Source organism: Acanthochromis polyacanthus, chromosome 2 (genome assembly GCF_021347895.1).
Source record: "Acanthochromis polyacanthus isolate Apoly-LR-REF ecotype Palm Island chromosome 2, KAUST_Apoly_ChrSc, whole genome shotgun sequence".
In the NCBI taxonomy this organism is placed as follows: domain Eukaryota; kingdom Metazoa; phylum Chordata; class Actinopteri; family Pomacentridae; genus Acanthochromis; species Acanthochromis polyacanthus.
In genome coordinates this window covers 27,155,033-27,182,699 of record NC_067114.1, presented here as the reverse complement: position 1 = coordinate 27,182,699, position 27,667 = coordinate 27,155,033, and the positions used below count along the sequence as shown (strand labels likewise).

General features: G+C 38.2%; 1 protein-coding gene across 2 annotated transcripts; it reads right to left on the bottom strand.

Moving 5' to 3' along the window:
- Positions 1-671: 671 nt before the first annotated feature.
- On the bottom strand, positions 672-22,772 carry LOC110962151 (adhesion G-protein coupled receptor G5-like). Of its 2 annotated transcripts, none has more exons than XM_022210056.2 (15): positions 22,338-22,772; positions 11,760-11,832; positions 9,859-10,127; positions 9,247-9,433; positions 8,955-9,000; positions 8,545-8,650; positions 7,052-7,171; positions 6,739-6,855; positions 5,974-6,016; positions 5,753-5,859; positions 5,516-5,631; positions 5,156-5,418; positions 4,965-5,064; positions 4,536-4,810; positions 672-2,096 (listed from the first exon to the last, which is right to left on the bottom strand). In XM_022210056.2, the coding sequence occupies exons 2-15, from the start codon at positions 11,821-11,823 to the stop codon at positions 1,972-1,974; spliced, it is 1,938 nt and encodes a 645-aa protein (XP_022065748.1). In that variant the 5' UTR covers positions 11,824-11,832; positions 22,338-22,772; the 3' UTR covers positions 672-1,971. The 2 variants fall into 2 exon arrangements, with proteins under 2 accessions (XP_022065748.1, XP_022065749.1); XM_022210057.2 differs by having other exon boundaries at positions 9,859-10,124.
- Between the last annotated feature and the right edge of the window lie 4,895 nt (positions 22,773-27,667).

Sequence of the window (27,667 nt, the reverse complement as noted above, 5' to 3'; positions counted from 1 at the left end):
TCCATACTAGACAGCAAACAGCAGAGGAATGCAGAGTGTTATAAGGAGATAGAAACAGGTTTTGGTCGTCCATCTTCCTGCAGTGAAATCTCGCGGGATGATATTTTACGAGAGTTGCGATGCTTCTGCCCAGAACAACATTCAATGGAAACACATTCAAAGCGCAAATATACTTTGTCGAAATTTTAGAAATATCACTTTTATTTTGCTAAAAACTGTAATGGAAACCCAGAGACACCTGTAGACATCAAAACACCACAGCAACCATTAGCACAACCGAGTTGCAATTAAATAATGGAGCATGAGACAGTGTAATGAATTAATATCTTTGTAGAGACACTGCATCCCACCGATGTTTAGCAGTACACCTCTGGTTCTAGTTGAAGGACATGTTCATCACACTTGGCCTGACGCCTACTTTGGCTACCAGTGTTGATAAAATTCATAGAAGAGATTTAGGAATCTTCTCTGACACACTGCCTATCATGATTTTAAGGGAAAAGCAGGTACATCTTGTGCAAGAATTGTGACGGCAAACAATTATAAAACCTCTGGGGAGGAAGTACAGAGCCACAGACAAGAGGGAGGGACGACTGAGCAGGAAACAAGAGACCCATGAATGTGCTTACAGTGCGATGCTGCACATACATCTTCAGACAAATACACAGCCATTGTTTCTGTTTCAACCAAAGGATTTTTAATAATATTCAATGTACATCCACACAAACTCAAATATACACAATAATTTGAATGACAAAATTTACTTTTCAACAAAAAAAAGAAAGAAAGAAAGTGCAAACATCACAGTATCTAAAAGCTCATTTGTAGGTCTGAAGCAGATGAAACAAACATATTTAGTAAAAAATTAAAATTATATCCTGGAAAAAATATGGAGTGACTGGAAACATTTATGATAAAACATTCAGCAGTTCTTTTACAAAAGGTACATACTGTCCATTGAAATGTCTTCTGCTATTCAGAAAACAACAATACAACAGTCAACTCACTGACATTCTACCATTTTAACAGCAAAAATCTAAAGTGCTACTTCAAAAGGAAAATAGACAGCATAAAATCAAAAATAAAAAGCTTATCTAAGGTTTAAGGAGCGCTTCAATAATAAAATATCATTTTTCTTTATAAACAATACAATATAAAAAAACAGCATAGTAACCTGCAATCATCTAACTTCCCTGTATTTCCTTGTCTACAACGTACAATTTTAAATCTCAAATAAATTCTTTCCCTTCTATAACTAGAACCAGTCTAGGTATTCTGCAAACAAAAGCTCCAGGCCTTTACTGTGCAGTCCTGAGTGTGACATTTCTTCACCACTGGCCTGGACAAGAAGAATCATTTGAAACAAAAAAAGAAGAATCATTTGATCAAGTATCTTTCTATTAACCTGATTAGACTGTTAAGTGGATGGGATTTACCACTGCAGGTTGATTAAAATTTGTCCTGCAAAATTTACAGTATATTATCAGCTAAGTTAAACCCAGATGTCTTATACATGTGATTACTGTAGCTTTAAGGTTGTAAATTAACACAACAGACACTCAAGAATAATTTATACTGAGTGATTGATACAAAGTTTTAATTTTTGTCTTATCACCACTTAAAGCTGCACAGAACACAGAGTGGGTCCAAACTCATTGTGTTCTTGCGCTTACCAAAACAGATGGAATGTTTCCTACCAAAGGACACCAGAACAATAAGGTGTGTACGATATATGGAGAGCCAGCTCATTTTTGGAGCTGTAACTCACACGTCCTAGCAGTTATCACCACCGACCACAGAACGTCACCTGGACAAACAGCGGATCTACAGCGACTCGGTCAGTGATGGAGCGTTCTTCTGCATTTTGTCTATTATGTTGGCATGCAGACTGTATCTTTAATTTGAAAAAAACTGACTGTTGCAGCCTTGAGTTTGCTGCTGTATTCTGTCCCACACCTTTATTTAGCCCACTTAACTCTTCTCCTGGAGCATGTGTTGCCTGGTAGATCCAGTGGTGCTGGTGCTGCCAAGACCAGGGCGAGCACCCTGTTTCTGTATCCAGTCCAGCATGCAGAACCGCAACATCAGGAGGAAGCCTGGGGACAGAGCAGAACCACGATTCATTCATTTATACTAAAAACCTGAAAGTATTTTCTCAATTCAAAAGATAAATTCAACATTTGCATAGCCATCAGATATTGCCACTCTTTTTAAATGATTTTTGAAACAAATATGCTGTTGAAAAGAAGTGAAATCGAAATAATCTTTGTCCTTCCTTGAATCTGTTAGCAACATTACTCAAAAATGGAACAACGGATTTGGATGGAATTTCCAGGGAAGGTCAGCTGCCTGCATCAATTCACACCACCCACTCCATATTTTGTTCCCACAATTCAGTGTCCGTACATAATGTACACATGCACAACACACACTTGTGCTCACCACAAGATAACTATTTATCTATTTATTTAATTTGTGGATAGATCTATATTAAATGGCTAGATTCTATGTTGCCATGATTTCTGAATACACAAATTGAGTAATGAACAGCTTTGGTGGAGTACTGCACTCTCTGAGTGCTTTTCTTGTCACATACGTATGTTAAGATTCAGCATTTTAGGTAGGCCTAGGGGCAATAAAGTTGAGGGCTGAAGCAACTGTACCATTAAAATATTGCATGTTGGCATCCCAAAATCTCTTTCTGAGCTACTAATGCACAACAAAAATAGGGGTTAATAAGTTGAGGGTTTGGATTTGAATCCAAAACAAGCAGGCTGCATGTGAGCGGAAGCAGCTCTGTTTCTGACAGGCACCAGAAACAGAAGGCCTTGATTAACTGTGGCCATTGTCTCCTTCCCACACTGATACAATAGACCACTGGCTACATGGTCACCAGTCTCTGAGTCTACAACGTAAATAGCCTTGTCCAAAAGCTGATTATAAATAGTTAGACCCTCAGTGGAGGTGGTAATCATGCAATGGAACTACAAATATACAGGACAAAATTGTAAGTACCCTTCCATTAAAAAAAGAAAAATCCAAAATGGTCACTGAAATAACTTGAAACTGACAAAAGTAATAATAAATTAAAAAAATACTGAAAATTAACTAATGAAAATCAGACATTGCTTTTGAATAGTGGTTCAACAGACACACAACAATGATGGTACACTTAATATTTTGTTGCCCAACCTTTTAAGGCAATCAATCACTTCAATCAAGTGATTTCTGTAACTCTTATTGAGACTTCTATACCAGGTATTTTGGCCCATTCTCTGTGAGCAAACTCTTCTAGAAGTCCCATGTTTGAAGGGTGACAGATGGTCTGATTACAAGTTTAAAGATACCTGTGAAGCTAATTGCAGGCCACACTTTAGTTTAACATGTTCCTATGGTCAAAATATTTTCAACTTTTTCGAAGGGCACCACCATTTTTGTCCAGGCCAGTTTCATTAGTTTGTTTTTTAAATAATTTGGTTGAACCCCAGTTAAAAAGCTATGTCTGGTTTTCAATTGTTAGTTTTCAGTATTTTTTTATTTCTGATTACTTTTTTCACTTTCTGGTTATTTCAGTGTATTTTTTGGGGGTCTCCTTTTTTTAACAGAAGGGTACCAACAATTCTGTCCAAGTGTGCATGAAGCCTGTTTATTTCACGTAATTTTCCCAGTGGATCAGGTTATTTGTTCAGGTGACTACTATGCCCTTTAAAGGCTAAACCCACACTTGTACATTTACATTTTAAAACGCATAAGCTCGGCTAAGTTGACCTCTACAGTTCACACTATTCCAGCATTATAGGATGCCTCAAACTGAGACTTTTGGAAACACTGCTGTCCCTGTTTGGTTTTGTAAACTCTGGAGTTGCATTCTCAGCTATAAAGACAGAGTTTTGGAAATGATGATACAGGCAAATAATTCATATTTGTCACGACATGTTCTTTCCATAACAGCCACCCACCTACCACATGAATGTTTTCTGAAAGAAAATAAAACATGAGCCTTGACTTATTTAGTTTCTTTCAGATAACATTCATGCAGTAGGTGAAAGAAAATAAAAACACGCGTCTTGACTACCAGCGGTCAATTCTATATGGTCAATGAATTACAGGCGTCACTGTCCTTGTTGTCTTTGTGAGCAGCTCTTGTGCAGTTAAGAAAACCTTGCTTTTAGCTACTGCTGTTTAGCTCCAGAGTATTTTCTACAACTCAGCAACTAAATCCCTGCTTCATGCTTACACTGGAACCCACATTCCAAGTACCTGATTGGTACAAAATGCACCTAAAAGTGTAAATCATGCAAATACTTAAAAAAGCACAAAGACGCACATCTAGGCAGACTGTTTTTTTGTGGATGTAGTCAAATTATAAAACCATCAAATAATGCACAAAAATGCAGGCTCCTATCCTGTTGAAATTTCATTTTGACATGCTCTCTTATAAACGTGACAAAGTTGAAATAGTTCACACAAGTTGATAGTTGTGTTTGTTTTAAACCCTGAATGCAGTCTGAATTGACCGTACACAGCAAACACACCTTGGAAGGAGTTGAGGATGCAGGAGAGGAAGAGAATGAAGTCAGAGAGGGGCCCAAAATCCAGGAAGGTAAGACCCCAAGTTGTTCCGAAGAGGCAGCTGAGGCCCCAGATGCTGAGGAAAGCCACACGGTTCTGTCTCCACTCATCTCTGGTGCGGATCTGTCTGTACACCAGGAAGAGCATCACAAAACCTGCCGACACCAGGAGGGCCAGGACCGTGATATTGGTACAAACGTGAGCCAGCCAAGCCTTGTTAGTCACGTTCATCCAGCACCTAGGAAAGACAAATCAGCACAGCAGGCAAAATAATTAATTTTCAAAAGGAGAAATAAAGTGTCAGAATAATGTTCAAATTACGCTGGTGTTTTTCAAAACACCCCGCAAATCCCCGTGCTGCGGTGTCAAAGATGAGGTAGAGGAAAGCTTACATTCGATAAGGATTGGAGATGTCATCACTTGGCACCACCTCTCTCAGCCCATAAATACCACCTACTGCAGCCAGGATGATAACAGGAACAGCAGGGAGAACTGAAAGAAAACAAAATTTAAGGATCATACATGTATACCATCTTGATGTGCCATTAGGTATCTGTTCAGAAATATAACTTGACACACTCACTGAATCCGACTATGTTCCATGTGTACAGCTTTGGAGAGGGGCTGAAAACCATGTACACCAACCAGAAGGTGTTGAACACTTCTATGCCCATCCAAGAGAAGGAGCTGAGCAGGGCATAGTGGAGGAGCGCACCCACCCAGACACACATACTCTCCCCTCCCAAGTTGGCAAGGACACCCGTAGAGAAAAACAGCAGATTGAGGAAGGCCAGGGACACAGCTAGGCCCAGGTGTATAGGTATAGACTGCTCCTTAGATCGCCCCCTGGAAATAAGAACATAATAAGTAGAAAACTGCAAAAAAACAAAATTAGAGCCCTTGTTTTCAGAGGACTACGTAAACCCTCTAAAAGTACTATTACCTTTTCCTGCAGAGATAAATTATCAGAGCAATGCAGCTGATCACAGATACAGCGCAGCCCAGAGATGTAATAGCAGTGAGTGCCAGAAGGTGGCGCACCGGTCGAGGCTCCAGTTGCTGCCAGAGAACAAAGCGCAATGAGCACAACAACAGGGACTTCATACACGACAATATGAGACTGCCCATAATCTCTATCTGTTGTTTCCTATGTAAGTAATAGCACTGCTGCATTTCTCACCACCAGCACAGTGAAGTAAGTCAGATGATTGCACAGACAATCGGTGTGTTTTGGCCCTCTTTGTTGTGTCACACATCCATCCACCAGCCAATTCACCTGCAAAGGATCTGCACAAGAAAATAGAGATGGAAATATATGCCATTCCGTTTCCAGGAGTTATGGTCAATAAATAGGAAAATATAGATAAATGTTGAATGCAAATGTTTGTAAATAGGTCCAACCTTTCCTTGTGTCCCATGAAACACATTTCCTTGAATGCATTTTCTGAAATGCAGCAGAGAGACAAACTCCAATCATTTCTCATTAAGGTGCTACACATATTTTACTCTCATAAAAAAAGTTTTAAGTGCTTTTATTTATTAGTGACGTTTATTACTTATGTCCTACATGCAAAATATGGTTTACTGTGTGTCACCACATTCCCAATGACAGTATAAGAAACAGTGTAGCAAAAATACAGAACAAGTGGCTTTCTGTGCTGCTATGAGCACCGAAGAGATGCAGCAATGCACGATCCTCAGCATATAAAGAGCACAATCTGTTTTTGCAAGAGGTGAGCTAAAAAGAAACCTCCAAGTGGTTTTTGTGTGTTCTCTGTATGGCTGAGGTAGACAAGCAGGCGTCACAGAACTGAAAGACATCTTGTTTTGATTCAACAGCTTCCACAGTGAACACACATTTGAGAGCTAGTGTTATGCATGTTGCAAAAAGGGTTTCAGGGTTGTGCAACATTTGACTACATTATTCAGAAAATATGTAGACCACCAAACATTTTACCATTAGTCAACCAAAATAACTTAATTCCATGAATGTGACACTAAATATGAATTGAACTTTGAGTCAAAGACTTTTCTGTTATTAATCAGATTCAAAAAGCATGTTGCATGCTTAAGTTTACCAAGAAAGTTCGAATGTATGGCTTTTGACAAATTCCAAACTGGATGCTGATCATGCAGATCATTGGCTGCACAAGCACACAAACTTACAGGTATAGCATTGTGGTGAAAGCCAATCCTTATTGGCTCAGACAGATCAGTGATGATCTCATCTGCCACCGTGATTTCCACCACATCATTGAGAACTTGTACTTCTTTGGGACCCTCCTGGAAAAGACACATATCTTTACTTTCCTCTCATACAATACAGCCTACATCTTTACACATAGAGGATCAAAGTATCTTAGATTGTAAGTATTCCTGTCAGTAAAAACACTGCACTGTTTCTACTCAAGGCTTGGACAAAAAACTATGGCAGGAAGATCGGTGCATGAAGCCATCTGACATCTCTACTAAGTCTTACCTGGAAAAAGGAATTGTTGTGGAAGAAAGTGCAGGCTGCATTACTATTTTTTGCAGCTTGGTGTAAAGCGGGGGGCAGATGGATGGTGGTAGTAGGCTCTGAAGTTTCACCTGTAGTGGTCTGGGAACAGAATATGTACATGGAAAAAGTCATGAGTCTGCACAATTAGAGATGGTGTACAATAGTTTGGTTACATTCACTTTGAATTCAATACATCACATGAGAACCCCTGAACGTTTAATGACCTCTTAATTATTCTGGTAATTTTACGACTAAAGATGTCTTCACATCAAAACACGCATTCAAACTCTGAATGACACTAATCATACAACCTATACCACCCTGCAGCTCTGCCTCTGAATGTGCATCACCACCCCCTCAGTGATAATGAGACGAGCACCTTGTAGATTGCTAGGTACTCACACTGATGGCTCTATTTTAAAGTAGCATGAAGGCAAAATGTCAGCTTCCATATCCATCCTCTACTTGACAGTAAAATGCTGCTATCATTCACTTTCATGTGGCTAACCTTTCACCTATTTTTTCTGAACTAAATCACCACTGCCCCCAACTTTAATGAATACTCTGTAGGTTGTTTAAAAACCTGCTGCTAAATGTGAATGCATGCAGTCTCAGAAGTTGAGTGACCTCCTTACTAAAGTGAAATTCTGAGGTCACCACTAAGAAATGCATTCTAATAAAGTCTTTAATCTCGCTTCCAATAGAAGTGATGTTCAAAAATACACAATAAATGTCCATAGATTACAAAGTTTTCTATAGATTCTACGGATTTTCTATAGATTTTAGGGATTTTTACACAGGGTGACCGTGTATACCAGTGACATGATTATTCTGCAGATGTGTAAGCAGGAAATGCGGCTGATTTTTATTATGCACGTAAATGCCACTAAGACTAAACCAGTGTGGTCTCAATACACTGCTATTGTGACCACACTAATGTGGCTTGTGCAGACAACACTGAATGAAAGAGTGGCACTGTCGTTGTTCTAAACTTTACTTGTTGCAAACAAATCGCATGACAAGACTAAAACCAACAATTAATTGATCCAGCTAACAACAGCTGTCTGTGTATAAACAGTTTGATATTTTGCACCACAGAGCTTAGGTGCTGTTTATACTGTGCTACACTGTTGAACTTGGTGACATACTGATTGGTAACACTGAGGCACAGACAGTGTGTTATATTTTCAACAGATCCCCTGCATACAGTAGTATTGCTGTAAATACTCAGTAAAGTACAAATTCATACCAATGTCACACTACTGCTGCCATCATCAATCAGATCAAGACTAGTAGGAACTTGGAGCTGAGTAAAACATTGATGATGGCAAAGTACAAAATTATAAAATGACCTGATAAACTTAGTTTTGGTCTGTTCATGGTATTTGGTTGTAATGTCATTCAAATTCAATGAAGTTGGGGCATCTTTCTAAATGTGAAAATGTGTGTCTTAACTCTTGTGTGTGTCTTACAGGTGATTTGATGTCGGAGCCTCTGAAACCTTCCTTCATTTCCACCTCAGATCTGTAAGCGCAGGGATGCTCAATGCTCTGGGTCCTCTTTACAGCTTCTCCATGCCTAAACACAGACATTTATACACCCCACCTTGATTTTAAGTTAAAACCACTGGTTTCAGATGTCTAATTAAAAGGAGCAAAGTTATTTTTATAGCTCCCACCCTAACCCTAAGTTTAGTTTCCTGTTTATCGTCAAAGTATGTGTACTTGATTACATAACTTTCAAAACGGAGCATTAGCAATCAAGACAAAGGCGTACAAGGAAGGATGTTGTCGAAAACACGCTGTCACGATGTTTCTATGAAGGTTTGATGGTGCAATTCAGAAAAGATGAAAGAGAAATTTTGAAAAAGAGAGGAAATTACGTGTTAGAATAGCTGGACTCCTGCACTGCTTGATCACATAATTTTTCTGAAAAGAAAAAGAGAAAGAGCGCAGCTTTGAATTTGACATGCAACAATATATAACAGTGCAATAGAAATCTGAATGAAATCTTAAGTCCATTTTGTGACACATACTTTCATACACTAGGTTGATCAATGGGAAATGTTTACAATATGGAAAAAATTGTGTGGAGCAGAATATAAACTGAAAATGTATTTTTGTGCAATCAGTAAAACATGGATCTTGTTAAACATATTCCATTTTCTTTCTTACTGCATTTGGTCAAACTCCCTCCAAAATTATAGGCCTTGTGTACTTTATCGTTGACAACGTCATTTCTGACCGTTCCATTCTTGATGCCGTATTTGGCTTCAGCTGTGTTGGCGCCATGACTTAGATCAGTGCAGCAAGTGTCCAGCACGCTAGCAGGCCAGCAAAGAATAAGACTGTGTCCTCCAACCTGTACAACAAAATTACAAAAACAATCCTCATCACGATCTTAAGCTAGAGTAGCAAATTCGATATATACTGTACACATTTTTAGTTTGTTTTAGATTTTTCATGTGGTAGTATTATGACTGTTACACATTTATTGTTAATGTATTTTAGCATAACACATTGCTGTTTCACTTTCAGAACTGACACTCAAGTTGCCAAGAAAAAAATAAGTTGCTAGTTTTGTTTTCAACCCTTCTACCTCTTAGACTGACGTGTCCCTGTCACATTCAGTAGCTTTGAAAAGGAAGTTAAATACTGTACGCCTGCGCTCTTCTTCACTTTTATGTTACTGTGCGAGATAATGGCTGATTCATGACAAATGGAAAGTCTAGGTTATATTAGCTTTTGGATGTAAGTGGTGAGGACCTCTTGTGTGGAAACATTTACCTGCAGCTTCAGCTGGTCCAGTAATGGCTCCCAAAACAGACAGAAAGAACTGTCTTCCTCTGAATCAAGTCCAAATTTCTTGAGGGAGATTACATCATTCCTCCTACACTGGGCTGTGATCTTCCCATTGATGGATAGAGTCCTTTCATTGGCTGAAATCGAGAGCTTATCACAGCCTGTAGAGAGGTTTATGTTCAGGCTCAGAGGGCCTTTGCCATGACGCCAGGTGCCACAGAAGTCCAAGAAGAGGTCATTTTCACTTGAACCTACTAAAATACAGCACACAGTCAGTCTAAATAGGAATTGTGATTGTTAATGTGCAAACCCACAGATACAAATGAGCTCACACTACAAAAAAACATGCAGTGACTGACAATAATCTGATAGTTCTAATAATAGTAATGAAAGATTTTGTCAAAACAAGCCTATTTTAAACCTGTGGGAGCTGAAAAAAAAAACTTGTGTCAGAGTCACAGCTTTTGTAAATTGCGCTTTATTTGGATGAATTTAGAGGTTTTGCGATTTGCAGTTAAATGCACCATGTCTCCAATTCATCAGGGATGCATTACAGCAGTTTGGTAATTTGATGATTAATCTCATCTGACACACTTGTAGTGCATTACAGTATTTGGTAGGCCCATCAATCGTAAATATCAAACGTGAGCATGTCAATCATGGCCAGTTACACTGGCTATTTTCACCCCATCTAGAAAGTTCCCATCAAGATCCACTGACAGTCTGGGAATCTTGGAGGGCTGAACAATTTAAGGAAACTATTGAATTGTGATTTTTCTGACAGATATTGTGATTTGATTTGAAATATAATTTGAAATATGACTGCTGGTATATAATATTAAAACTGTCACAAGCTTTATTTCAGTATTCACTGCGTCATCCATTTGAAACGTATATCGGAACATTGTCACAAGACACCATCAAAAGCGTCACTGTCACAAGGAGAAGAGCATGAATTTGTAAAATTATCATCGCAACAGTTTAGACCCTGGATCAGATTTGCTACAAAATGTACGTGAGGCTGTCAAATAATGAGACTGGGCTAATGTCAGTCAGTCCATAGTGTGCAAGCCTGAACCACTCATAACAAAATGATCAATGGGTGGCATAAACAACTCTGAAAAGTTTCAATTTGGTTGAATTTAATCACAACGAATTACAGCAATTGTCACATTATTTAAAAGCCACACCTCGCATATGTTAAACTGCAGTCTTTGCAATTTGCTAACCACATTTTTAAAATGCAGTTTCAGTTTGAAATCGGTTAAATGTCCCAACCTTGAATCCTACTGAGAAATTTTATAAAAGAAAACAAACTCTTATCTACAGAGTTTAAATGGATATGAATATAGCAGACTACTAAGAGAAGATGACGTTTCATTTCAAATTAAATATTTAGTAGCTGAACAAGGTGCAGAACACAGGTTGCACAGGTTTACAGAGTGCAATTTATAACAACAGATATGACTCATGCTTAACATTGTAGTGACCCTTACTAGAGCCCATATATCCTAAATTATTCCAAAATACTGACCCTTAAACAGTACTTTCTACAATTGAAAGTGCAGGGGAGACAAATGGATTCTGCCTCACGTGTCTGCAAAACACTTTCTTTGTTTATTCGCACTTTATTTGCCCATTGGCCACAATCAGAAGTGACCTACAGATGTATTCAGCAAACCTACAAATCTCATTATGTATCTCATGGAGATGTGCAGTGTTTGAAGTTTCTATCAGCTCTTTTATGTGAACGTGTCTTTTAGAATATCTCTACCCTTGGCAAAATACAGTATGATGTATCACATCTAGACACAAGCACAGGAGGTGTACACAGTTGTAAATGAACAAATGAACATAAAAGTGTGTTTTCCATGTGGTTTTCTTACCAGTGAAGAGGAGGCTGATCAAGAAGAACATAACCTTCAGGCTATCTGTTGGTTGGTGCGCCATTGGTAACAACTGTGACAGAGAAACAAAAACTGAAATGCCAGTGCAAAAGAGGAACAAATTTATAATTCATTCATGCATAAGCAGAGTGAACTGCCACAGCAACATAAGAAACCCCACCCAGCTGCTGATAAATGAAAAAAGCAGTGTGCATTCACAGTCAGTTTCTAACCAAAAAAAGGAACATTTCAAAGAAACACAAGCATAATTTTTTACATTCTTTCTATGTGTAGTCAGACATCCTTAAAAAAAGTCCCTAAAAGCAGCTCAGGTTTGACATAGTAAGACATTTTTTTAATGATACCATTCTTATCCGGACGCCTGGTTTGTTATCTGTACTCTCATATCAATGAATACAAATGACTTCAAGCTCAAAATACACACAGGGGGTTTTCAATGCTCTTATCAATGGAAACAGTCTTCCCCTTTAACTGGCATGCACACACATGCAGCAGCAGTTCACTCTGTCACCATCATATACCAAGCTGCTTACTGTTGCTTCAGGGGGACAGACAGCATAGCTGAAGGGAATGGTTTAAATACCTATATTATGCCAAAACGGCAGGATTTAGAGTTGAAAAGAGTACAATTGAGGGTTCCCCTAAAAAAACACCACTTTGCATCATATTAGACTTTTTGAGAATCACATGAGTGTCACCAGACAGATGTGCCAATTACCCACACATACACACAATTTCAACCAAAGAAGTCAACTCATCCCAGACAGTTTTCATCACACTGACTTTTGAGGTTTACTTGTTGCTAACTTGGTAACCCTTTGCCAGCTTTGTCAAAACACTGGCACATTTAGCAGTGTTCACACCTTGTAATCTGAAAGATAACATACACGACATCTGTGACTATGGGGGGTTACTGTACAGTATGCATGACTGTGGGAACTTGTGGAAAGAGATGCAGACGATTACTTTAGAGAGGAAACGCACAACAGTTGCAGTTCTTCTCAATATCACAAGACAGACAGGAACCAGCTGAACCACAGACAATATAGAAAGGAAAAGATAGACAAAACGCAGCAGAGAGAAGAAAAAATATGTAACAGCATGGACCTGTGGGGTGTCAGTTGGTTATTTATAACTACGTACGCTGAAGTGCACACCTGATATACGAGAAGGACTTCAGCCGTTGACTACCACTTAGCAACACACAGAGATAGACTGATAAACAAAAACACACAGGCATGTTTGCGCACACACACACGGTAATCATCAGCAATCCTCAATAACCTTTAAGTGAGATAGCATAAGTGTTAGCTAATTGCTCTGCTAATAGCAACCCCGTGCTGCAAGAGATTCATTATGGAATTCATGTTCAGGCTCGATATTCATTTAAAGTCTAACACCTTACAGAACACAGCTAACTGTATTTAGATCTTTTTTTTTTTTACAAATCAATGTGTTAAAATTACTTGAGTTCAATTTGTTATTATTTGGTTGCATTACAAACAGGAGTGTCACTGAGTTAAGTAAGTGAAGGTGCATAAATATTGAAAATTAGTCGAAAACATCTTGTCTTGGCTGGTCCAACTAAGGCTAGCTGTCAGGACTACAGCCCAATCAGATGTAGGCAACCAGTCTTGGCAGTCACTCGTCGGACTCACAATTTGGCACCGGTTACATTTGTCTAATCGAAACATGTAGCTCAGACGTTCATTAAGCAAGTGCATGATATTGGCACAAAATGTGTATGACAGACACCAAAGCATCACATCTCAATGGAATTAATAAGTGGACATACAAGCAGCATTCCCAAAATATATGTTACAAGTGCCGCATATCAAATTTTAAGATGATGTGAAAAAGCGACTGGAAAAAAAAAATCGATTTTGATGATGTCATCTGTCTGTCTGTCTGTCTGTCTATCTGACTACCATTGTGATTTGCAAACACTGCAAAAGACGATAGATAGATGAACTGTAAAAATTACTGAATGAAAGCCTGTGGATAATACCAAAATTCTTCAGAAACTTGGCAGATGATGACGGTAATGATTCACAGCACACTTCCAAATCACCCCAGAGTTTCTTAAGAAGAAAAAACTGAAAACCATCACTACCATGTTGTTTGACTTGAATCTAATATGCCTTAACCTTATTTTAGGAATAATCCGCTTTGTTGGGCTCATTCAAATTAGTAATTCCCAATAAGCTCGGTGTTATCTCACACCAATCAGATAACAGCCTCTAGTCAGTCTGTTTGTTGTTTACTAAATCGATTATCCCAAATACATGACTAAATTTTCCTGTTTATCATCTGTCTGCACAGAAGATTTATTTGTCTATATGTTTTATGGACACTTTGGCACTTGGAAACAAAACCTAACCATTTGATTAGTGGTCCAGTATAATTAGACTTTTATTACATTCTACTATATTCCATATTACAACCGTAGGAAACGCACACACAGTTCTCGGGGAATGATAAAAGGTCTAATCCTTGAGGTCTAATCCTGACACAACCCTGTGCTTGCTGGTGTTATAAAATATGAAACATATAATGACTCCACCAAGGAACGCAGAGGAGTTATGTGAAGATCGGTGTTGGTTTTTCTGCTAGCAACCTTACTCAAAAATGGATTAACAGATTTGGATGAAATTTTAAGGGGAGGTCAGAAACGACACAAGGACCAAGTGATTAGATTTTGGCAGTGATGCGGCTTACAGTCTGGATTCAGCAGCACAGCATCCCTGTAACCATTACTACAAGTGAACACTATGGCAGCTGCCTGTTGACGATCACATGATTGCCATCCTACTACAAATCCACCGCTGCGGACTCATCCGTCGGAAACGATACAAGGAACAATTGATTGAATTGTGCGGTGTTTCCGAGTCCCATCAATTCCCGCTGCCCACTCCATATTTAGGTCACGTGATTCAGCATCCATACATAATGTCCACATGCAAAACACCCACCTGTGTTCAGCGCAAGGTCATTTTGTTTGTGGGTACATCTATATTAAATGGCCACATTCTATGCTGCCGTGATTTCTGATCATCAATAACTAAAAAACAAATGCAGCATTTCTACAGAAATATGCTGCATGTCTGAATGCCATATGGGGGACTGAACAGCCTTACTTTGCTCTCTGAGTGCTTTACAAGTTAAACTTATTATAATTGCATTGTTGGGTTTCACATGTTAAACTTCCTTTTTCACTTTGGTTAATTAAAGTGTGCATGTGACTCAACTAGTACACCAGAAGTGCATTAAAGATAAACAAACTGAGACCAGAAATATATGTATGCTAAACAAACTGAGTCTTAATTAAGTTATATTATGTACTGATATACTATATTATATTGTGACACAGTACAAAAGGCAATGTAATAAATATCACAGAATACTTTTTACATCAGTTAAACTACGCAAGGATATCTCAAAACTCCAACCTCAGTGTTTTGCATGACAGAAATTTGTGGTTTTCCCATTTCCCTTTTTCAAAAGCTAAATGTGCCATTTCAGATTTGAGGAAGGAGGCAGGTGTGACATCTAGTGGTTTTTGATTAGGTCATTGTAATGCTATATGAACACACTCATAGATACAAACACTCTTTTACAGGAAGGGCTAGAGCAGCATAGTGGTTAGTGGTGTATTAAACTCCACTAAATGTGGACTTAACTAATGTTGTCTCAGTGCTAAATAAAATGGTACAAGAACCCCATTTATTCTGAAATGGTAATACTTCAACGAAAGTTTTTTTTTCAATATGTAAGCAATGACTTTAAATATAATGTATGTAAAGCTAAAATACTTGTTATGAATAGAATAATCCAAAATTGTATCTTAGATACTCAGAAAGAGCCGTTAATAAAAACAAACAACAGTTTACATAAGGTACACAGCAAAAGAAAAAGGAAAAACATGTTATGAATAAAACATTTTTGAACAATTTACTATAATACAGATTTTCCCTGTTTAGTTTTAAAAAAAACAGGACAAAACTGTAAATTATGTGCACATCAAAAATCTGTACTTTTTAGAAATGGTCGTTTTAAATTTGACCATAAAATGACACTCTTTTTTTTTTACTTTACCTACATTACCGTTCAAAAGTTTGAGGTCTCTCTGACAATTTCATGTTTTCCATGAAAACTCACATTTTTATTCATGTGCTAACATAATTGCACAGGGGTTTTCTAATCATCAGTTAGCCTGTCAACGCAATTAGCTAACACAATGTAGCATTAGAACACAGGAGTGATGGTTGATGGAAATGAACCTCTGTACCCCTATCGAGATATTCCATTAAAAATCAACTAGAATAGTCATTTACCACATTAGCAATGTCTAGATTGTATTTCTTATTAATTGTTATCTTCATTGAAAAAAATGCTTTTCTTTGAAAAATAAAGACATTTCTAAGTGACCCCAAACCTTTGAACTACAGTATAAATCACCAAACAATATGATTACTTTACAGATATTTACCATTATTTGAAAGAAAAATTATGTGCATTAAAAATTGAAAATAAAACTTTTTTCTGACGCATTTGCTACCTAGATTTTTGTGTTTTATTTATTTCTTTTTTAATGGTTTGTTTGTTACATAATTTGTTTTTTTTACAAAGTATGTTTACACAGGGGACTGCACAGTGGCTTGGTGGTTAGCACTTCTAGCAGCCAGAAGATCCTCGGTCCGTTCTACATGGAACTTGCATGTTCTCCCTGTGCATGCATGGGTTTTCTCTGGGTACTCCGCCTTATGCCTACATTCCAAAAACATGCAAAGGTTAACTGGTAACTCTAAATTGTCAGTATGCGTGAATGCGAGTGCGATTGTTTCTCTCTATATGTAACCCTGGAATAGACTGGCGAATTGGTTCAGACATCAAACCTCAAAAACCAAATGAGTACACAGTCAGGTGCGGTTGCGATCTACCGTGCAAACTTGCTGTAGCTGCAATTTCTGGATATATTTTGTGATATAATTATATAATATTGTCATAAATACAGTTAAATTTCTTGCATTTCAGTTGAGTAACATCTGCCTGACAATTCCATAAACTCATGAAGACTGTGACACTGTAAATTAAGAAACTGTTTGTTGATAACAACTAGTCTATTTCAATACAATAAGTAACATCAGCTGTACATTCTGTTCACATGAGTCAGTGTCTTCGGAACAACCTCAACACTATTTCAAATTAACCACTGAAGGTATTGTTTGAACATGGAATATAAAATTCAGCAACTGTGGAACCACTTCGTACTCTATTAACTGGCTACTGTTGTTCTCTTTGCTAAATTTAAAGACAACTTTTAATTGTCATTTAAAAGTCAAAATCGTGCATGGAGATACTGTAAATGAAGATATATAAAGATAATAAAGAAAGAAATTTAGTTTTCACAGAAATTTTTCACAAAGTTCTTTAGGCCACTGGCGGCCAACCACGTAGAATTTGGTTTTCCTAGACTGTCAGTTCTATGTGAAGTTGACACTTCTAAAAAGAATACAAATTCCTTATGCTTTAAAATGACATAAAATTCAATGAAAAACGCTGGTAATAAAACAAAAATATGTCAGTCTAATTTTTGTAAAGTCTTAAAGTTGCATGGCTTGTTATGCTTTTAAGATTAGTGGAATCTTGTCTTAGATGTCTCAGCCTCCATTTTCTTCAAACAAAAATGGAAAATGTTGCACCCTGATGTGAAATCTACAATTCATTAAAATGATGTCCAAAGTGGCTGAATTTAGACCAACCCAGGGTGTTTGGGGGTGAAATGATGACACATAACTAAACAACAAAACTGCAACAGTTCTGCAAAATAGTGGGTGTGAATTCACACATACATGTGACTCATGTCAGTGTTAACCAAATCCTACTCAATACGACTCTGACTATAGGCAGTATATCAACGGAGATGTTGTCTAGAAGGAAACAATAAACCAGTGTTACCCACCCACATATAGCAAGCAACAAGTGTGAACACACAGTAGACGACTCAGTTCACCAGACGTGCTAGAGCAAAGGCAAAAACGACCCCCGATCTGAACTCTGTGCAAGTGTCTACATGTGTGCATGAGTGAAAATGTTCCCCAACATGAAAGTCTGTCATGCTACACTTCTAATAGTATAGATAATTATTCTGCAGAGGTGAATGCTGGAGTCCATTAAACAAACAGGAATATTTCTTTTATATGGGGCTTGATAACACAATAATAATAATTTACTCTTACTCAGCTCAAACAACGCTCTTCTCCCTCTCTTACACAATATTTCAACTTGCTGAATTCGCATAACATGCAAACTAACTCGGTCTCTCCTCCCACACCCTCTCTATTGTACCCCGCACAGTAGCCAGGCATCAGTTCAGCACAAGAATTTCCCCTTTTCTTTCACTTCCCAGCTCTTATGTTCGAGTACATCTGAGCGAAAGGCACTGATGAAAAACCAGCACAAGCGAGTGTGCGTACAAATGTGAACTGCAGATCAGATAACTGTTACCGGAACAAAACAAACACCCATCCAGAGACTTATGACGTTCCTGGACTTGTCTTCCTACACACATAAAGGGTGACAGAGCACTGCTATGTGGTCGTGTGAATTCATGCATATCCTGCAGCTACCGGGAAGAGTGTGAACAAGAAAGATCCCCCAACCCTTGGGATCTCCAAGCTTGTTGCTTTGCATTTTCCTGTCTCTTTTCTGCATCATCTACATGTCTGACTCACCTGCCTATATGAATCATCTTTGCAAGTTTTGTCTGACCTCACGCATTATAGTGTGAGAGCCGAAATGATGTGTGACACAGACAGCAGATGACAGTGAGAGACACAGCGGGCAGCGAGTCACTGCCGCTGACTGAGTCACTTAAAGATTTATGAAGGGGAAGCATTTTTATCTTCATCATTAGCTGTACTAGCAGCAATGTCACTTAGTTTTGACTTAAACATTTAAACAAGCATTGTATGTATTGTGTGGCTGGCAGATATAACTGCAAGTTAAAAACTTTATGATGATGTTTAATTTCTGCCGATATTAATAATGGCCAATTCTTAATCAAGACCAGAAGAGAAAGTGTTAATTTGAATGCACTGAAATTTGAGCTGATTTATCAAGGTACACTAGGGCTGAGCGATATGGCCAAAAAATAAAATCTCAATTCTTTTAGTCATCTTGGACGATTACGATTTTAATCGATTTTTGTTGTTTCTTTGTTGTTTCTGTTTGCTATGGCTAGTGCTAGCCATGCCGCACTCCCGTAGCTGCAGCACTCTTCCCATTCTTTAGGATGCCTCTGCGGAGGTGCTGAAAGAGGTTAGTTGTGCTGCTACTCTTCGTTTTCACAGTACTTTTGCAAACCTTGCACATGACTGTAGTTTGCTCTGTGTCAGTCTTGTCAAAGCCGAACCACTTCCATATAATCGATGTAACATGAGGCCCTTTTCTCGCGACCAACTCTTCGTCTGCTGTTCTGTCCGCCATGACGGGGACAGAAAGGCAGAAGAAGAATCTGTATTGTTATATATTTAAGCTCGTCTCGATTTTACGATTTGGCAAATTTTCAAACTGTCAGGTTTTAAAAAAGCGAATAAATCAAATTCATTTGATTTATCGCCCAGCCCTAAGGTACACAAATAATACTTTTAACGTTAACAGAACAATGAAAGATACAAATAAATATATTTACACACATAAATTAAAAAAGAAGGATAAAGGTGAAACTGCTGCACTGTGCTGAGGTTAAATGTTCCACCCAGGACCAGGTGTCATTGGATGGCGTCCCAGTACTGGTCTCTGTGCACATCCTGCTATCAAGTCCATCAACTATTGGGATGGGTCATCGAGCGGTTGCAGCTTAGGTGAAGGTGGTTGGGGCCACAGGGTTCTTAAGTGTTTTTAGACAAATGATGAAAAATATCTCACAGGGACAAAAACTGTCACAGCCTTCACCAGAGGATCTGTTGGTGCAGAAGGAGGTGGCTGTGGACTAGCATGACTCAAGGCTGTAGTTACCTAAATAGCCAATGGTTTTATTGCAAAGGATAATAGTTTTCTTAATTGTGGTTTCTTTGAAAAGGCAGATTTGAATTTAAGCCACACATACAACGTCGATTTTAATTTCAACTCCTGTTTTCAGTACATTAAAGCATCTTGAAGATTTTAAAGCACCTAATTGTCATTTTCTGTGAATGGTTTTAACGCCCGTCCCTCTATGTTGCCACTGGTATCAGAACTTTCAGTGAGGCAGTTTTCTCTTGGATTCAGCTTCAGCTTACAAATGATGTTTGAGTTCCCTTAATAACAAAGCAGACCAGATCATTACGCACTCCAATTTACAGCAGACAGAAGCTGTAGTATGGATTTTTGTCCTGCGACAGTTTTCAGTCTACTTTTAGCCCACGTTCTCTACAAGCAGCAGAGTGAAGCAGCAAAGAATGCACATGGAAGAGTAATCCAAGGAACAAAAGCTGCTCTTTGTTGTCGGGCTTTGGAGTTGAAGTGACAGCGAGCATGAATAAGGGTCAAAGATCATGGGCTGGTTCCGAGGCTGTTTGCCAATAGTTAAAAGCTGAGCACACACACACACACACACACACACAGAGCGCTCACTCTCTGCTCAGTGTGGCCAAAATGAGTTGGGAGGTATAATGGTTAAAGACTGCACTGTTAATTCTGATATTCAAATGAAAACCCAAGTGGCTCTCCAGTAGCCTCGTTTCAGGCTCAAAACATCTCTATTTTCATTTACTGGGTTAATTTTCCAGCTTTTTAGACTTTCCTTTTCACAGTACTGGAAGAATCAGCGGTATGGTATTAGGTGCAGTAAAACATAATACAGTTACCCCGAGGAAACCTGCCAAGAAAAAGCCTTTTCTCACATTTCATCTGAGGAAACACATTGACCTCACGTCTTGTTGCTTGGGGCAGTGCAGTGATAAGATTGTGCTGTGCTACATTGTCAGTCACTGTTGCCAACATATTTACCCGGTAAGATTTTTTTATGTTTGTTTTCCCTGAGCCACATTACAAGTCGCGACTGGCACTGTACGGCTGCTGTTGTCATTTTGATTTACAACACATAGTATTTGCGGTTAATGAATTGGTGTGGGAAAAAAAAAAAACAGTTTACAGTCATTCTGAGCAAATCCTGAGAAAGTACCAGAAAGTGAGACTCATAACCTCTAATTGAAAGTATTCATAAAAACTTGAGCTTTTTCACTTCATCATATGCAACAAACACTAAAATGAAACCTGTGTCAAAGCAAGAATGAGAGGAATGAGTCTTCTGCACAGCGATGTTTCATGTTTCAAGTTGAAGTGGACGACTGGTCTAATGTGGCTGATGTGGAATGCTCCCAAGGCTACAATTGTGTTAGAGCATTGCATACTTTGTGATAGCGCCATAGTGATGCAGTGTGTACATCTGTGCATGTGTTTATATGTGTATCTTGATGTCTTCAGAGAGGAAATTGGAGGAGCAGGTGGAAGAATGCTGATATTTCCTTTGGGGCTATGAATAAATCAATAACCCCCCCTACACACACACACACACACAGCCGCATGCACAAATACTCGCACATTATTAGGCCTAAATCATCCCAGTGTGGCCTTAGATGTGGGTCACAAGGTTAACTTTGCATGCTGTCTTTTTCTCATTATGAAAAATAAAGTCAGCACAAAGGAGAAGGGTTTTCTGCAATGAGTCACACATTCACTGCAAATTTGCATTTCAAAAAATGAAGCGCTTATGTTTGTCATTCATGCACTTTCAGTTTCAAGAGCTTTGCTCTGTTTTGCCCGGGCTAGTCTGCCAGTGCTAAAACTGGGGCAATGCCAGATGTTTTAGGGTTTTTTTTTCACACTTAGAGGAGTGAAGTCTTTTGATTTGGCACCTCATCACAGTCAGGAAACCACTTGCTACAATACAAAGAGAGTAGGGTAGGTACTGTAAAGTCTCTATTCCCTGACTTTGATGTGCTAAAAACCTTCAAACACTACCTCTCAGGCTTATCAGGGTGAGAAAAATAGGATAAAGGCCATGGCACATGCTTTTAACAATAAATGGATGCACTCGTGACCCGAACAGGCACACAGGGAGAAAAATTCCCAGTGCAATAGTAGATATTAATGTGAGATAAATGAAAAAAAAATAAAAACAACACGTTGATTACGGGACTAGTGCAATTTTACAATGAAGGGTTGCAAACCAGACATTTTAATGATTAACTATTGATAGCCTGATCAATCCAGACCTTGAAAACAGCGTGCAATGACATGCTAATTGAAACACATCTATAGGGCAGACAGGGTCATCACATTACCACGTTATGTTACAGAATAAATAACAAATACAGTTTAGTACAAACATTTCTTTAAGAACATAAAAACTCGTACTTTAATAGTAACAGCATAACTTCAAGAGAAGGTAACAAATGGAGATGCTAGGAAATATCAGACACATAAAAAAAAAAAAATATAGCAGGTTTTATAGCATCATAAAACGTTAGCCTAGCTTGTTCTTTAGTGTTTTCTCAGAATGTGCGGGCTTACCTTGAGTACTTATACGGACGACAGTCGAGGTTTCTGGTCTCCTCCTGTACACCACAACACCGTATGATACCTACAGTCTGAAGATCAAACTTTCCCCAGCTGCTCCACACAAACTGGGTCCAGAAGGAAAAATCTTTAAAAAGCAGCTAAACGTTCACACCGCGGCGACAACTTGGAATGGACTCTCAATTTCAGCCCATCAAGTAAAAGCGATACAGGTTCACCAGAGACAGTGAAGAAGAAGAAGAAAAAAGACTTAATTCATCTCTTGCAGCGTATTAGCAATTTTGTCCGTCTTCAGCACACTTGAGATAGTTGACAATATTTTAAAAATAGAAAGTGTGAAGGAGAATGAGACACCGTGCTGAAGTGTGAAACACAGCCGGCCGACAGGTCTCTGTTCACTGACAGACTGAAGCGCTAACAGCGTCAGCGAAAGGACGACTGCTTCCGCTCAGGACTTTCACAATGCAACACTCAACGACAAATACGCGATGGAGAACAAAATACCCGGAAATGGTTATTTATTTGTGGCTTTTGCACAAATCTGCTTGTAAAGCAAACTTTTTTATTCTCACATTAGAAAAAAAATCTCCCTCATCTTGACTAAGTCTGTGGACACATAGAATTTCTGATAGCTTAAATATTTTAGTGAATCACGTTCACAAACTGTGCAACTGCAAAGTGTCAAAATTGACACTTTGCAAAATGTCAAAATTGACACTTTGCAGTTGCACAGTTTGCACAGTTTGTGAAACTAGCAATTTTGCTAGTTTCAAGACTTTTTAATACTGCACAGTATTCATTTTTGTAAATTATGGTCTCATTTGGGTTAAATAGATTATGAAAGAAGGGTATACTTAGGGCTACCTTGTGACTGACAGGTCACTTCTACCTTATAGGCATATGTATTCTCACTTAGTGTATTCACCTACATGCATGCTCCTTTTGTTAGCTCATTTATATCCGCGGTGTCACATATTCTTCAGTAACTATATAATTTAAAGCCTTAAAGCTAACTAGGTTTCCATTTCACCCTGTGGGTAACAACATATGTGCTTTTATTTTGAAATATGAGCATTCCCCAGTTAAATCTACTCTCTGACACTCAGTCACAGACAGACTTATTTGACAGCTTCAAGGTGTTAAATTGATAGTCAGACAGACAGATTGTGGTTGGATATGGGAGCACAGGAAGAGGAAGGATAAGTGAGAGTACAATCAGTCCTATTATTTTATAATGCTGCTCAAAATTAGGTATTCAAACTTCAGTATTACATGGATTTCAGTGTTTGTCTAATAAAGAACAAACCGTCCAGTGATATTTTTTATTGATCTAGAGCCCTTTGTTGTATTTGGTGTTGTTGTCCCATCTTCAGATCTTCCAAAAATTGATAATTGGATTCATCCGGATTTATTTTGTACACCATGATGAGGACCGTTCTGTGCAGGTCTTGTGGATAGCTTAAAACTCAATATAGGATCTCTCACAAGTTCTCAAATGGCCCTTAATGTTTCTTGCAAAGACACGTTGGGAGACCTGTCTGCCTGTGCATAAGCCTGTCAGTAGAGAGTGTCCACCAAAAGCATTTCAGATTTTATTTTCAATTTTTATGACATTGGCATCTGACAGCTCGATAGTGTTACAACTGTACTTCAGTGCCAAAGGCTGCTGGCACTCTTGCAAGTTTCAGAAATCACCACAAACCACATATCCATCCTGACAATGCTTTGATTTGTGAACAAAAGTGTCACTGATATATGATTCCACAAAACCTACACATAAAATTGAAATAGCACTACTCAGGCCTCAGTGTGATATTCAGACTGAACACTTACAGCAGAAAACTGAAACTTGAGTCAGTGTCATCTAACACTATTGCTTCCTTTAGTAAAAAACAGTGATCTTACGTTCGCTGTAATTTCTAAAATGTTTTTATTGTTTTGGATAACACTTCTTGTTACCATAGACATGAACTTGTCACATCCTTTGTTACACACAAATTAAATGCATGAAAAACAGTTTTCTGGTCTTGCGTTCAGCGGTGTTTTCCTGAATAAACCACAACCGAGATGACAAAAACTGAACTTGTTCTGACTTCAGTGTACTCCAGTAAACATTACAGTTGGTTTTATGGCTGTGCTGCTTGTCTAGAAAAAACACTTATGGTGCCTCGATAAATTTTGGCTGTGTTGACATGAGCCAACAAACACTCTCAAGTCTTCTGGCACTGGCCTCTTAAAGGGAACCAAAAAACTGAAGACAATTAAAGGCATTTACCTGCAAGACCTATGCAGGAATGTTTGTGCAAAATTTTGCACTTTAATGGATTAATTATTTATTCTAAGTAATTATTCTTTCACCTTCACTTTGTGATGTCTTAGTAAACTATTTAAAGCATGTACTGTTTACGTGCCAATGAAATTCATTTAAGAAATAAGGTTGGAATAAATCTGACTTGTGTATGCAGTGCACATAAATATCTGTAATACACCTGCAGCTTAAACCCGGTAAAAAAAAATGCAAGTAAACAGTATTATTGTCTGGTGGCATTGTAGGTACATATCCAACAACTTAAATTACATTTTTAAGTCTTTTAAAAAATATTTAATTTAGGGTTTTGGTTTCCTCTTATACAGAATAAGAAAAAAAAGGTAAGAGGAAGGAGATGGAGGGAAAACAAAGAAGGAAACAACTCTCCACAGCACCTGGCTCCTGTCTTCTGTTCAACTGTCTACATGAGTGGTTGAGTGTGTTCATGTAAGTGCGTGCATGGCAGTGTATGTGTTTGTGTGGAACAGGATTTGTCAGTTGAATTGTGTGGGCTGGGGTTATAAAGGCTCCACTGTTCCTCTGATGGCAGGTGTGCTTGGAATCAGAGACGCACACAACAAATACGAAAGTGAGAACACTCTTGTGACTCAAAAAAATTGCTGTGAGATCTGTGAAGTACTGAGAGAGAAAAGGTTGGTGAAAGTAAGAGACATAGAAGAGAAATTAATAAAAAGAGATGATTATCAACAAAACAAGAAGATACAGAGAGTACACGTCAAAGAATACAACACAACCAAATAACACCACAGTTTGCATCAATCTTTTGAGTTTTGACACATTTTAAATAACTTATGCTCAGCCAGCAAACTACGTTGACTTATAAAATAGGGAAATAGCTGTTCTCTGGAATCAGATGTATTTTAAATTAACACTTACCTAATGATTGGCAGTATAGGTTTTTCAGCTGGTTACTCATGGAAATTAAGTTGTTCCAGCTAGTATTTCCACATTTTATGAGGATTTTTTTTTAAGTGTTATGTGTTTAATTACTAAAATCATGAACACAGGTTGGAAATTTTGAAAAAAAAAACAAAGAAATCTAGTTCACCAGTGTTAAATAGGTAAAGGAAAGGGCATGAAATTTTCACCTGAAAGTCAAGGACTATTTAGCTATCAAGCCAGTTTCATTAAGTTACCTCAAGTTGAATTTAGTTTTAAATCAGCCAATGCAGAAATGTAGGTTTAAATTACACACAATGTTAAGTATACACATATACCAACACTACTATGTCAACCCAACCTATCAGAGCAGTGTCTGTACTGTGAAAAGTTTATCAATGCATTTAATTAAGTGGCGGGACTTGTAGGCCCTTTGAATCACTTTTTAGAGTGTACAAATGAGCAGACAGTGTCAAGCCTGCACAGGTTAGTTATCTTATCAGCCATCTCCATGCAAAACCTCAACAGACTGAGATCCTTCCTCAATAGATGAACTATTAGATGCAGGGTAAGGTGCAGCAGAGCAGAAAATGCTTGCTCATGTTTGTCTGCAGCGAATAATCTCCTGTATTGTATATTGGCCCCTGAGCGTGTAATATTAGCTCCTGTTGAAAAGTCCAAATATGGTCAAAACATGTGATACTGTCTGAACTGGAAGAAAAATACTTTTGCGGTCTCCCGTGTGACAAGCTGCTTGAGTTACATGAGTGACAGCCTGACAGAATGTAAAACATACTGTAGTCCCTGACTTAACATCCGGTAATTATGATTTCCCACTGGCAACTACAAAAGGATGATACCCAAAACCTAATTTGTCTTTGAATCTGTCATGCCCGTTGTTGTGGGACAAATATTGCACTGTAAACGCAGTGTCTGTAAATGTCTGTTTTGAGTGCAGCTGTGCAAATAAACCATAGTGTAAGGGGAACCACGCAACTTCTAAGCATGAGGCACTTCCTGAGGCAGCAATAATGACACATGTGTACTGAAAAACAGTACTACTGCATTAGTCAGGATCTACACTAACAATTCAGTTCAATTCAACTTAATTCAGTTCAATTCAATTTTCTGCACACTACTGTTCCAAAGTTTGGGGTCACTCAGACAATTTCATTTTTTCCATGAAAACTCAGACTTTTATTCATGTGCCAAGATAACTGCACAAGGGTTTTCTGATCATCAGTTAGCCTTTCAACACCATTAACTAACACAATGTACCATTATAACACAGGAGTGATGGTTGCTGGAAATGAGCCTCTATACCCCTACATTGATATTCCATTAAAAATCAGTCGTTTCCTGCTAAAATAGTCATTTACTACATTAACAATGTCTAAACTGTATTTTGGATTAATTTAATGCTATCTTCATTGAAAAAAAACTGCTTTTCTTTCAAAAGTAAGGACATTTCAAAGTGACCCCAAACTTTGGAACAGTAGTCTATACAGTGCCAAATAAAATTCAGATTGTCTCAAGACACTTTACAGATTCCATACGGTCTGAATCCCCAGTAACAGGGAGTTTAACTCATTGTACCTCCGGTTGAGGACATTTTAAACACACATGCCTCTGTTTTCATGGTTGGAGGGCATTCACAGGAACCCCCTTCTTGTTAAATGCAGCAACAATAGTTTAGACTTATTGGGGTCTCTGGGCTGTGTTCACTACAGGTTAAATGACTTTACAGCACTGCCGTAAAAGAGAAAGGCTAACATTTACTGCAAAAACAACAGATTTACAGGAATTTAAATCAGTTCTGCACCTGTCACATTTTTAATCAAAGTGCATTTCACTCAGTTTTGTTGGACCCATTCACACGAGTATTTGTGTAAAGGTTCCTGTGGTATGTTCATCCTGTGACCTGGTTGTAAAAGCTGCATTCATAGACATAACAGCATGCATACACTCAAAGAGCAGATTATGAAAGTGTTCATATCTGCACTAAAATGTAAAAGGTTCTTTCTTTGCCCATGCTTCTCCTGTCCACCAGATATCATGAATATCAACCTGATAGTTTTTGTGTTATCCTGCTGAAAGACAGACAAATGAACAAACA